A 13,945-nucleotide genomic window follows, 5' to 3' on the forward strand; every position below is an offset into this window, starting at 1 on the left:
CCGGTTGGATAGCCTTGACCAGCATTTGATATTTTTGCTTAGACTTTCTCATTTCTTCCAAGGTACACACCTTAAAGGCCAGCGCTAGGACTTCTGCCTGGAGGGTTAGGAGCCCTCTCTGCAAACGCTCTGGGGAAAACTGAGAAAAGGGAAAGCTCACAAGGAGCTGCCCTCCGGGTTTCAGGGCCCCTGTGGGGCATCCTAGGAACTGAGCCGATTTTCCTGTCAATCCTCAACTATTTCCTGAAGTTTTTCAGTTCACTGACTTAAAGGCAGCCTTACAGAGACCCGCCAAGAGACAGGCTGTAACCTGATCTCTAGCCAGAGTGCCCCTAGGGTATTATTATCCCCTTGGGGGTCGCAGTTGGGGACCGCCTCTGCCCCACCTGGATGGGGGTCGCAGTTGGGGACCGCCTCTGCCCCACCTGTGTTGAATTCATTTGATGGACCTCATCTGCCTGCCCCCATACTCCCTGCATTACACTAGATTGTTAGCTAAAATCAGGTCCTTCGTCAAAGAGACAGGGATGTAACCGATGTATTTGGGAATCCTGACACAAGGGTGGCACTCTACTAGGTTAATCAAACAGAGACCCTACTTTTTGTTGGGTGTTTGTTTGTTTGTTTGAGATAGGGCTTCTCTGTGTAACAGTCCTAACTGAACAGGAAACCACGCTGCAAACCAAGTTGGTGTCGAACTCACAGAGATCCGCCTGCTTCTGCCTCCTGAGTTGCTGGGACTAAAGGTGCATGCCACCTACTGCCCAGCTTTAATTGTTTTTTAACATAGGGTCTCGTGTAGCCTAAAATGGCCTCAGAGGCACCGAAACGCCTGGCGTCCACCAAGGAAGGAAAACACAGCAGTCCTCTGGGGTTTGTTTGTCCATCAGTGAGCCCAAATTGGAACACTCCCCTTCTCTCCCTGTGTATCTGTTGGTCTAGCCTGTGGTTACTTACTAGTCTATCTGTAGTCTGCCTGTTGTGTCTATGCCTGCTTGAATGACTGTCCCCACATCATTCAAAATCTTAAATCCTTAAAAAGGATTTTGCTTGGTATTTATTGAACAATACAGAAAGCAACCTGGGGAAGGGGAGAGGTTTGCTCAGGTTCTGGGCTTGTTTTAAAGACAGGCTCTCATTGTGTAGCCCAGACTAGCCTCAAACTCACAGAGTTCTGCCTGATTTTATCTCTTAAATGCTGGGACTGAAGGTGATCAGCAGACGCTGACAATATTGCATCACCTCAGACGAAGATGCTTGCCAGTGGGCAAAGGATTCTTTACAGAAATCTCTGAGAGGGTTCACCAGCAAGCAGGCGTTTCCTGACCCCAGTGGCTCTTCCACACGTGAGCATTCCCAAGCACTATGCAAAGGCCACTCTGACTTCTGTGGCTATCTGTTGTCAAGGTTGCTTCTGACCTGATGACATTACCCTAGGTCAGAGGCATGGGAGAGTACACGATTTAAGATTGTAGCTATGGCTGGGCATGGTGGAGCATGCTTTTAGTGCGGACATGCCACAAAAAAAAAAAAGAAAGAAAGAAAGAAAGAAAAAAGAAAAGAAAAGAAAAAAGAATGCAGCTACCCAGCTACCACACATGGGAACGCTGAGCACAGCAAGGCTGGCTTTACGTGGTTCTCTTAAAGGCAGGTTGAACAGACAGGCCAAGCACATGGGAGGACAGCAGTCTTAATTGTTCTCGTTGTTCTTGAATTCTTGAGATAAGTTTACTCCATGTAACCCTGGCTGTCCTAGAGCTCCCTCTGTAGCCCAGTTTGGCCTCAAACTCAAAAATGCGCCTGCCTCTGCCTCCTGAGTGCTGAGATTAAAGGGGTGTGCCACTAAGCACCCTTAAGTTTTAAGGAACTTCAATGTGTGTTATGAGCTTAGCTGTGAGGTCCAGCAAAAGTTCAGTTTTGGGGAGGGGGTCCAGAGATAATTTCATAATATTGTGTCACCTCAGACTACGAAGTCTTGATCCTCCACTTCCTAAGTGTTGAACTTGGTTTATGGGATGCTGGGCATGGAGCCCATGGTTTTGAGCTTGTAAGGCTCCTGAGCCTGAGCTTCAAGCATTGGGTACTTCCTGTCCAGTCAAAACCCGTGCCTGGAAAGATGGCTCCCTGGCTCAGCACTCTGGCTGTGGCTGCAGAGAACCTGAGTTTAGTTCCTGCTGCCTTTATCAGGCAGCTTCCAAACAGGCACAACTCCAGCCCCGAAGGACCCAAACCCCTATTCTGGTCTCCAGTGGCATCTGCACCTACTCACACATAGATACACACACATAATTAAAAATGAAAAAGTAAATCTTTTAAAAATATCAGCATCAGGCTGGAGAGATGTCTCAGAGGTTAAGAGCACTGGTTGTTCTTCCAGAGAACCTGAGTTCAATTCTCAGCACACACATGGTGGCTCACAACTGTCTGTTAGGAGATCCGGTGCCCTCTTCTGGCCTGCAGAGAAGCACTCATACACATAAAACATAGAAGTAAATCTAAAACATTTATCTTAGAAAATGTGGGGCTGACAGATTCAACACAATGCCCATCATAATCCCAGCAAAATTCTTTAAAGACCTCGAAAGAACGGTACTCAACTTCATTTGAAAAAGCAAAACACCGAGGATAGCCAAAACAATCCTGTACAATAAAAGAACTTCTAGAGGCATCACAATCCCTGACTTCAAACTCTACTACAGAGCTCCAGTACTGAAAACAGCCTGGTATTGGCATAAGAACAGACAGGAGGACCAATGAAAATGACTAGAAGACCCGGATATCAATCCATACATCTTTGAACACCTGATCTTTGATAAAGAAGCAAAAAATAAAAAATGGAAAAAAGCATATTTAACAAGTGTTGCTGGCATAACTGGATACCAACAAGTAGAAGAGTGAAAATAGACCCATATCTATCACTATGCACAAAACTCAAGTCCAAATAGATCAAAGACCTCAACATAAGGCCAGCCACACTGAACCTTATAGAAGAGAAAGTGGGAAGTACACTTGAAAGCATTGGCACAGGGAACCACTTCCTAAATAGAACCCCAGCAGCACAGACACTGAGAGAAACAATTAATAAATGGGACCTCCTGAAACTGAAAAGCTTCTGTAAAGCAAAGGACACCATCAACAAGACAAAATGACAACCTACAGAATGGGAAAAGATCTTCACTAACCCCACATCAGACGGAGGTCTAATCTCCAAAATATACTAAAGAAATTGGACACCAATAGATCACATAATCCAATAAAAAAGAAAAATGGAGTACAGACCTAAACAGAGAACTCTCAACAGAAGAATCTAAAATGGCTGAAAGACACTTAAGGAAATGTTCAACATCCTTAGTCATCAGAGAAATGCAAATCAAAACAACTCTGAGATTCTATGTTACACCTGTAAAAATGGCCAAGATCAAAAACACTGATGACAACTTATGCTGGAGAGGTTGTAGGGAAAAGGGAACACTCCTGCATTGCTGGTGGGAATGCAAGCTGGTACAACCCCTTTGGATGTCAGTGTGGCGATTTCTCAGAAAATTAGGAAACAAGCTTCCTCAAGACCTAATAATACCACTTCTGGGTATATATCCAAAGGATGCTCAATCGTGCCACAAGGGCATGTTCTCAACTATGTTCATAGCAGCTTTGTTTGTCATAGCCAGAACCTGGAAACAACCTATATGTCCCTTGACTGAAGAATGGATAAGAAAAATGTGGTACACAATGGAGTACCACACAGCAGAAAAAAAAAATAACAACACCTTGAATTTGCAGGAAAATGAATGGAACTAGAAAACATTATTTTGAGTGAGGTAACCCAGACACAGAAAGACAATTATCACATGTACTCACTCATAGGTGGTTTTTAAACATAAAGCAAAGAAAGCCAGCCTACAAACCACATTTCCAGAGAACTTAGACAACAATACGAACAGTAAGAGAGACTTACATAGATCTAATCTACATGGGAAGTAGAAAGTAGAAAAAGACAAGATCTCCTGAGTAAATTGGAAGCATGGGGACCTTGGGGGAGGATTGAAGGCAGGGAGGGGAGAGACAGGGAGGGGAGCAGAGAAAAATGTAGAGCTCAATAAATATCAATTTAAAAAAAAATGTGGGGCTGAAAAAGCAGGGAGATATGGACCACAGAACTGGGCTTGTCGGGTGACTGGTGTCACCCCTGCCCCCACAGAAGACAGGTGTTGTCCTTGACCCTCGCTGTGGCTGCTCTGTCCTAGAGGCAGATTTGCCGTCCTGAGCTAGGCAAATGATGTAGATTCTATCAGGGCTAAATGTCTCAAACGATAAATGTGTTACTATCACCAAATCTCATTCACACACACCGTTTGTTTGTTCCACAGAAAAAGTTTACGGGAACGTTAGGAGGCATATTCTACCTCAATTCCGTGTCTCAGGTGGGGATACTCGTGGTTAAAGACAAAAAGGTGAGTACATCTTAGTGTGTGGATGGAGCTCTCAGAGACTTGGGAGCAGAGCTGGGGGTGGGGGGATATGGCGGTCACAGCTCTTTGGGATTTTTAAGTTTGTTTATTACTTTCTTAGTTTGAGATAGGACCTCACATAGCCAAGATTGTCTTGAATTTCTCACCCTCCTGTGTCTGTCCCAAACGTTTGGAGGACGTGGCCTGCTAGGCAGGTAGTCTGAGGTACACTGATCTTTCCATTCGTCTGCCCATTCGGGAACCGCTTATGCGTCTCGTCATCTGTCAGCTAACCACCCACCCACCTACCCGCCAGTTCATCCGTCAGCCAGCCCTCTACCCACCCACCCATCCATCTACCCACCTATCATAGTTAGGGTTTCTATTGCCATGATCATGGCAACTTTTATAAAGGGAAACATTTAATTAGGGATGGTTCACAATTTCAGAGGTTTACTCCATTATGGTCATGGTGGGAGGCATGGAAGGATGCAGACAGACATGGTGCTGGAGAAGGAGCTGAGGGTTCTACAACTTAATGCGCAGTCAGCTGAAGTTAATTGTGAACAACCAGCCAGGCCTGAGCTTCTGAGACCTCAAAGCCCACCCCCTAGTGACATAGTTCCTTCAACAAAGCCACGCCCACTCCAACAAGGCCACACCTTCAAACAGTGCCACTCCCTATGGACCTATGTGGAACATTTTTTCAAAAAATGATTTATTTTTACTTTATTTCATGTGCATTGGTGTTTTGCCTGCATGTTATGTCTGTGTGGGAGTCAGATTCCCCTGGAGGTGGAGCTGTGAGCTACCGTGTGGGTGCTGGGAATTGAATACAGGACTTCTGAAAGAATAGCCAGAACTCTTAGCCACTAAGCCAACTCTCCAGCCCCTATATAGGGGACATTTTTATTGAAACCACCACACCACCCACCTGTACACTCATGTACGGATCCATTTATCCATCCACACAAACACTCATCCACCCTCATTGGGGGTCCTAAGCAGGTCTTCATTGCTAATCCATACTGTGACCAAAGCAGAATATATTAAAGGTGATTTTCTGCCCCCTAACTCTCTACCTAGTACTTTTTTTAAATTGATCTTCATTGAGCTCTACATTTTTCTCTGATCCCCTCCCTGCCCCACCTCTCCATTCTTCAACCCTTCCCCAAGATCCCCATGCACCCAATTTACTCAGGAGATCTTGTCTTTTTATACTTTCTACTTTCCAAGTAGATTAGATCTATGTGAGTCTCTCTTAGTGTCCTCATTATTGTCTAAGTTCTCTGGAAATGTGGTTTGTAGGCTGGCTTTCTTTGCTTTATGTTTATGTATACAATATTCTGTCTGTGTGTATGCCTGCAGGCCAGAAGAGGGCACCAGACGTCATTACAGATGGTTGTGAGCCACCATGTGGTTGCTGGGAATTGAACTCAGGACCTTTGGAAGAGCAGGTGATGCTCTTAACCTCTGAGCCATCTCTCCAGCTCTTGCTTTATGTTTAAAAACCACCTATGAGTGAGTACATGTGATAATTGGCTTTCTGTGTCTGGGTTATCTCACTCAAAATAATGTTTTATAATTCCATCCATTTTCCCGCCAAATTCAAACTGTTGTTATTTTTTTCTGCTGTGTAGTACTCCATTGTGTAAATGTACCACATTTTTCTTATCCATTCTTCAGTTGAGGGGCATTTAGGTTATTTCCAGGTTCTGGCTGTGACAAACAAAGCTGCTATGAACATAGTTGAACACATGTCCTTGTGGCACGATTGAGCATCCTTTGGATATAAACCCAAAAGTGGTATAATTGGGTCTTGAGGTCTTGAGGAAGGTTGTAGGTTGTTTACTATTTTTTTTTTTTTTTTTTGGTTTTTCGAGACACGGTTTCTCTGTGGCTTTGGAGCCTGTCCTGGAACTAGCTCTTGTAGACCAGGCTGGTCTCGAACTCACAGAGATTCACCTGCCTCTGCCTCCCAAGTGCTGGAATTAAAGGTATGCGCCACCACTGCCCGGCTTGTTTCCTAATTTTCTGAGAAATCGCCACACTGACATCCAAAGGGGTTGTACTAGCTTGAATTCCCACCAGCAATGCAGAAGTGTTCCCTTTACCCCACAACCTCTCCAGCATAAGTTGTCATCAGTGTTTTTTATCTTGGCCATTTTTACAGGTGTAGGATGGAATCTCAGAGTTGTTTTGATTTGCATTTCTCTGATGACTAAAGATGTTGAACATTTTCTTAAGTGTCTTTCAGCCATTTTAGATTCCTCTGTTGAGAGTTCTCTGTTTAGGTCTGTACTCCATTTTTCTTTTTTATTGGATTATGTGATCTATTGGTGTCCAATTTCTTGAGTTCTTTGTATATTTTGGAGATGAAACCTCTGTCTGATGTGGGGTCAGTGAAGATCTTTTCCCATTCTGTACGTTGTCATTTTGTCTTGTCGACCATATGCTTTGCTTTACAGAAGTTTTTCAGTTTCAGGAGGTCCCATTTATTAATTGCTTCTCTCAGTGTCTGTGCTGCTGGGGTTCTATTTAGGAAGTGGTTCCCTGTGCCAATGTGTTCAAGTTTACTTCCCACTTTCTCTTTTATAAGGTTCTGTGTGGCTGGCTTTATGTTGAGGTCTTTGATCTATTTGGACTTGAGTTTTGTGCATGGTGATAGATATGGGTCTATTTTCATTCTTCTACATGTTGATATTCAGTTATGCTAGCATCACTTGTTAAATATGTTTTCTTTTTTTCATTTGATATTTTTTGCTGCTTTGTCAAAAATCAGGTGTTCAAAGATGTGCGGATTGATATCTGGGTCTTCTATTTGGTTCCATTAATCCTCCTGTCTGTTCTTATGCCAATACCAGGCTGTTTTCTGTACTGGAGCTCTGTAGTAGAGTTTGAAGTCAGGGATTGTGATGCCTCCAGAAGTTCTTTTATTGTACAGTATTGTTTTGGCTATCCTCGGTGTTTTGCTTTTCCAAAGGAAGTTGAGTACCATTCTTTGGAGGTCTTTGAAGAATTTTTCTGGGATTTTGATAGGCATTGCATTGAATCTGTAGATTGCTTTTGGTAAGATTGCCATTTTTACTATGTTAATTCTGCCTACCCAAGAGCATGGGAGGTCTTTCCACTTTCTTGTGTCTTCTTCAATTTCTTTCTTAAAGATTTAAAGTTCTTGTCATAGAAGTCTTCCACTTGTTTGGTTAGAGTTACTCTGATATTTTATGCTGTTTGTGGCTATTGTGAAGGGTGTTTATTCTCTGATTTTTTCCCCCAGTCATTTATCATCTGTGTACAGGAGGGCTACTGATTTTTGGGGGGTTAATCTTGTATCCTGCTACATTGCTGAAAGTGTTTATGAGTTGTAGAAGTTCCTTGGTAGAATTTTTGGGATCACTTATGTAAACTATCATATCACAGTGAGAGTTTGACTTCTTCTTTTCCAATTTGTATCCCCTTGATCTCCCTTTGGTGTCTTTTTTTTTTTTTTTTTTTGGTTTTTCGAGACAGGGTTTCTCTGCAGCTTTGGAGCCTGTCCTGGAACTAGCTCTTGTAGACCAGGCTGGTCTCGAACTCACAGAGATTCACCTGCCTCTGCCTCCCAAGTGCTGGGATTAAAGGCGTGCGCCACCACCGCCCGGCTTCCCTTTGGTGTCTTATTGCTCTAGCTAGGACCTCAAGAACTATATTGAATAGAAATAAAGAGAGTGGACAACCTTGTCTGATGTGGGAAGGTCATTTGTCAATCTGTTGTTTCATTGGTTAATCAATAAAGGAAACTGCTTGGTCTGATTGGTCAGAAAATTAGGTCGGTGTAGTAGACAGAACAGAATGCTGGGAAGAAGGTAAGCAAGGTAATCGCCATGCCTCTCCTCTCTGGGTCAGACGCGATGAAGCTCCTGCCCAAGATGGACACAGGTCAGACATGCTGAATCTTTCCCCGTAAGCCATCACTTTGTGGTGCTACACAGATTATTAGAAATGGGTTAAGCAAGATGTGAGAATTAGCCAATAAGAGGCTGAAACTAATGGGCCAGACAGTGTTTAAATAAATACAGTTTGTGTGTTGTTATTTTAGGGCATAAACTAGCCAGGCAGCCAGGAGCCAGGCAGCAGGAACGCAGCCCTCAGCTCCTTCACTGCACTTGTCTTGTTTCTGATTTCAGTGGAATTGCTGGGAGTTTCTCTCTATTTAGTTTGATGTTGGCTGTTGGCTTGCTGTAGATTGCCTTTATCATATTTAGGTATGTTCCTTTATCCCTGCTCTCTCCAAGACCTTTATCGTGAAGGGATGTTGTACTTTGTCAAATGCTTTTTCGTCATCTAATGAGATGATCATGTGGTTTTTATTTTTCAGTTTGTTTATATGGTGGATTATGTTGACAGATTTTCATATGTTGAACCATTCCTGCATCTATGGGATGAAGCCGACTTGGTCATGGCAGATGATGTTTCTGATGTATTCTTGGATTTGATTTGCCAGTATTTTATTTAGAATTTTTGCATCAATGTTCATGAGTGAGATTGGTCTGTAATTCTCTTTCTTAGTAATGTCTTTTCTGTGGTTTGGGTATTGGGTAATTGTAGCCTCATAAAAAGAGTTTGGCAATGTTCCTTCTGTTTCTATTGTGTGGAACAATTTGAGGAGTATTGGTATTAGTTCTCTTTGAAAGTCCTGAAGAATTCTGAGCTGAAACCATCTGGTCCTGGGCTTTTTTTGATTGGGAGACTTTTGATGACTGTTTCTATTTCTTCAGCACTTATAGTTCTGTTTAATTTGCTTATATGGTCTTGATTTAATTTTGGTAAGTGATATTTATCCAGAAAGTTTTCAAATTTTGTGGAGTACAGGTTCTCAAAATATCACCTGATGATCCTCTGTATTTCTTCCATGTCTGTTGTTATGTCCCCCTTTTCATTTCTGATATTGTTAATATGGGTATTTTCTCTTCTGCCTAATGTTTAGTTTGGATAAAGGTTTGTCTATTTTGTTGATTTTCTCAAAGGACCAACCCTTTGTCTCATAGATTCTTTGTATTGTTTTCTTTGTTTCTATTTTGTTGATTTCAGCACTCGATTTGATTATTTACTGCCATCTAGTTCTCTTAGGTAAGTTTGCTTCTTTTTGTTCTAAAGTTTTCAAATGTTCTGTTAATTCACTAGTGTGGGATTTTTCCAGTTTCTTTATGTAGGCATTTAGTGCTAGGAACTTGCCTTTTAGCACTGCTTTCATTGTGTCCCATATATTTGGATATGTTGTGTGGTCATTTTCATTGAATTTTAGGAAGTCTTTAATTTCCCCCTTTATTTTTTTCTTGACTCATTGATGATTCAGGTGAGCATTGTTTAATTTCCATGTGTTTGTGGGTTTTCTGCAATTAGCATTGTTGTTGACTTCTAGTTTTAAACCATGGTGATCTGATAAGGTACATTGGGTCATTCCAATTTTTTTGTATTTGTTGAGGTTTGTTTTGTTACTGAGTATGTGGTCAATTTTTGTGAAGGTTCTATGAGGTGCTGAGAAGAAGGTATATTCTTTTCTGTTTGGATGGAATATTCTATAGATGTCTATTAAGTCCATTTGAGTCATAACATCTGTTAGTTCTCTTATTTCTCTGTTCATTTTTCGTCTGCTTGACGTGTCCAGTGGTGAGAGGGGAGTGTTGAATTCTCCCACTATTAGTGTGCGGGGTTTAATGTATGATTTAAGCTTTAGAAGTGTTTCTTTGACATATGACGGTGCTCTTGTATTTGGGGCATAGATGTTCAGTATTGAAATTTCCTCCTGATGGATTTTTCCTGTGACTAATATGAAATGTCCTTCTTTGTCTCTATTGACTGATTTTAGCTTGAAGTCTATTTTGTTAGATATTAAGATAGCTACACCCGCTTGTTTCTTAAGTCCATTTGACTGGTCCAATTTTTCCCAACCTTTTTCTCTGAGACGATGTCTGTCTTTGAGGTAGATATGTTTCTTGTATGCAGAAGAGGGATGGATTCTGTTTTCGTATCCAATCTTTTAGCCTGTGCCTTTTTATGGGTGAGTTGAGTCCATTTACATTAAGGGATATTAATGACCAGTGGTTGCTATCTCCTGTTAATTTAGTTTTCATAGTTGGTGATGTTAATTTGTGCATTTTATTTCTTCTTTGGGATTTTCTCTAATGAGATCATCAATTGTGTGTATTTTGTTGGTGTAGCCATCTTTCTTGGGTTGGCGTTTTCCTTCTAATATTTTGTGTAGGGCTGGGTTTGTGGCTAGGTATTGGTGAAATCTAGATATGTCATAGAATATCTTGTTTTGTCCTTCTATGGTGATCAATAGTTTTGCTTGGTATTGTAGGCTGGGCTGGCATCCATGGTCTCTTAATGTCTGCATAATGCTTGACCATGACCTTCTGTGTAGATGGAGCTGCAGGCTGCGTTCCTGCTGCCCGGCTCCTGGCTGCCTGGCTAGCTTATGCCCTGAAATAACAACACACAAACTGTATTCTTTTAATCACTGCTTGGCCCACTAGCTCTAGCCTCTAACTGGCTAATTCTCATATTTTGATTAACCCATTTCTAATAATCTGTGTGGCTTATACTAGGAAAGATTCAGCATGTCTGACCTGGCAACTGGCTGCATCACGTCTGCCCTGGAGAGGCGTGGCATGGCGTCTCTCTCACTTCCTCTTCCTCCCAGCATTCTGTTCTGTTTACTCTACCCACCTATGTTCTAACCTATTAGGCCAAGCAGTTTCTTCATTAATTAACCAATGACCTTCCTCCATCATTTCCCCTTTTTCTGTTAAACAACAAAAAAGGAAGGCTTTAACGTTAACATAGTAAAATTACATATAACAAAACAGTTATCAAGCAAGAATTACAGTTACAATATTTACATCTATTTTATCTTTATCATAACTAAGGAAAACTATATCTATTCTTGAACTCCATCAAAGACTCGAGAAGGATACAATATTACCCAAGCAAACAAGAAATAAGTAACTTCCAAACTCTAGAAATAACAGAGACATCTCGCTGCCTAGATAGTCACCCAAAGTTCCTCTGTACCGTTGGGGCATCCATCTTCGACCTATAGGCCCATAGTATCCAGAGATATTTCCATGAAGCAGGAAATTTCAAAGACAGTTCAGTCACTATCTGCTGTGTCCTGCAGAATGTCTCGCAGACTCTTTCATGAATTAGGAACCCCGAAAGATCATCTCACCTTTAGGCAAGTTCAGCAGTCCTCTCTCTGTGGGTTCTCTGTGTCCAGTTTATGCAACAGTCCAGGCAAGAGCAGTTTCTTGCCCAAATGGCTAACCAACTCCCTAAGGAGCCTCTTCGATGCCCATCTTCTTCTTGAAGTAGATTGGTGCTGTCAGGAGCAGACATGTCTCAATGTCATGAAAAACCCTAAGTTATTAAAACATTAATGTCATATTCTGTAGTCTTTGAAAGATATGAGGAATGCCTATCTGAAATATATCTATGCACATCTAGAAAATCTAATTAACATGACTACAAACTTGACTATTATAGATGATTATCTATTAACAACCTATTTATATTACATTTTTACATGAACTACACAATCACAATACCTTAGTCAAGGTCAGAAATACATATACATATAATAAAATTGACCTTAAATTAATATCAGTAAACCAAGATTCATATCAATGCAAATTATTAACATCTATATCATCTCCTCCTTAAATGTAAAAAAACATTTATAAACAATATATGGGAACATGGGTGCAGTTATTTCTCTCCAAACTGCTTCCTGCTGAATGGGGGCGCTGCTATTCAGGTCTTTCATTGTATAACCTGTGTGCTAGATTCATCTTATTCAGCAGTCGAGTGAAGTAATTTTTTGAAGGTGTTCACAGCAACCTTTCAGGAGGGCGTGGTCTATCATACCATATTGGGATAAAACCAATCCGTAGGGTCTCATCTCTGTGAAAACAAAAGAAGAAACTCCTTTCCAAAGCATCATGTCCTTAAATCCAAATTTTAAAGTCAAGGTATTTTCAAAATATCTATCTTGGATTAGTTCAGCAGCATTTATAAACAAATAACTTTTAGCAGCTGTTGCTCCTTCCTCAGCATTAAAACAATTCAAAGAAAGCATAATAGCATACAGTATCAAAATTCTCTGTGTATTTTCCATCTTTGTGAGGCTTTATTTTAACTCTATTTTGTTTATTTTTACTTTCAACTTTTTGCTTTTTGAGACAGGTTCTCTGTATATCTTTGACCTGGAATAACTCTGTAGACCAGGCTGTCCTTGAACTCCCAGAGATCCATCAGTCTCTGCCTCCCAGGCATTGGGATTAAAGGTGTGTGCTACCACACCCAACTACTCTCTTTCTTTACTTTAAAAACTTTAACTTTTTTCTTTTTCAAGCCGATATATATTTTTAACATACTGTAAATCATTTAAAGTTTTTTTAATCTCTCTTTACTGTATCTCTCTTCTGACCACATGAGCCTTTATTTTATTTATTTATTTTTTTTTTGGTTTTTCGAGACAGGGTTTCTCTGTGGCTTTGGAGCCTGTCCTGGAACTAGCTCTTGTAGACCAGGCTGGTCTCGAACTCACAGAGATTCACCTGCCTCTGCCTCCCAAGTGCTGGGATTAAAGGCGTGTGCCACCACCGCCCGGCCCACATGAGCCTTTAAATTACTGAGCAATATGGGTAGGATTAAAGCCATGGCTTTGTCGGCTAGATCCAGCCCATTCCTTAGCTTTCCAGGCTCATGGCTGAGGTACCCACTGTAGCCATTTTTATTGCCACAACTCTGTGGCGTTTCAAGGTCCTTGCCAGCAAACAAGCTACAACACTCAAACGCTCTCTCTGTAGCTGACCTCCTGTCTCAAAGAGTCAGAGTTTGCCCTGGCAGGACGGCCCAGAAAGCCGGCATTTTAAAACAACTCAGCTTTTTTCCTGCTATTGCTGAAAACTGAAAAGCATGTATTCAGCTTGTCATCAACACCGTTTAAGTGGGACCTCTTAATGAGCTGCAGGGTTTTTCAGCTAAAGCTGAGTCAGGAAGCCTCTCTTAGATGAGAGCGCTTGCTTGCCTCTAGCAAACAGAGCAGACCCGAGAAATTGCTGCTACCAAGAAAACATGCTTTACTCTATTCTTTCCCAAGCTTTCTCAGGCTTTCTGTGGATGTAGTTATCCATGTCTGGGCGCCATTCTGTTGATGGAGCTGCGGGCTGCGTTCCTGCCGCACAGTTTCTGGCTGCCTGGCTAGCTTATGCTCCGAAATAACAACACACAAACTGTATTCTTTTAATCACTGCTTGGCCCACTAGCTCTAGCCTCTAACTGGCTAATTCTCATATTTTGATTAACCCATTTCTAATAATCTGTGTGGCTTATACTAGGAAAGATTCAGCATGTCTGACCTGGCGGCTGGCTGCATCGCGTCTGCCCCGGAGAGGAGCAGCATGGCGTCTCTCTCACTTCCTCTTCCTCCCAGCATTCTGTTCTGTTTACTC

At 41.7% G+C, this 13,945-nt stretch overlaps 1 protein-coding gene across 1 annotated transcript in view; it reads left to right on the forward strand.

The window, feature by feature from the left end:
* Catsperd (cation channel sperm associated auxiliary subunit delta) overlaps window positions 1–13,945 on the forward strand; it is a 53,225-nt gene that overhangs the window by 17,694 nt on the left and 21,586 nt on the right. The window contains exon 7 of the mRNA XM_057771696.1: window positions 4,368–4,451. Within this exon, the coding sequence (XP_057627679.1) occupies window positions 4,368–4,451 (84 nt within the window). The remainder of the gene's footprint in view (window positions 1–4,367; window positions 4,452–13,945) is intronic.

Source organism: Chionomys nivalis, chromosome 6, assembly GCF_950005125.1.
Source record: "Chionomys nivalis chromosome 6, mChiNiv1.1, whole genome shotgun sequence".
Lineage (NCBI taxonomy): Eukaryota > Metazoa > Chordata > Mammalia > Rodentia > Cricetidae > Chionomys > Chionomys nivalis.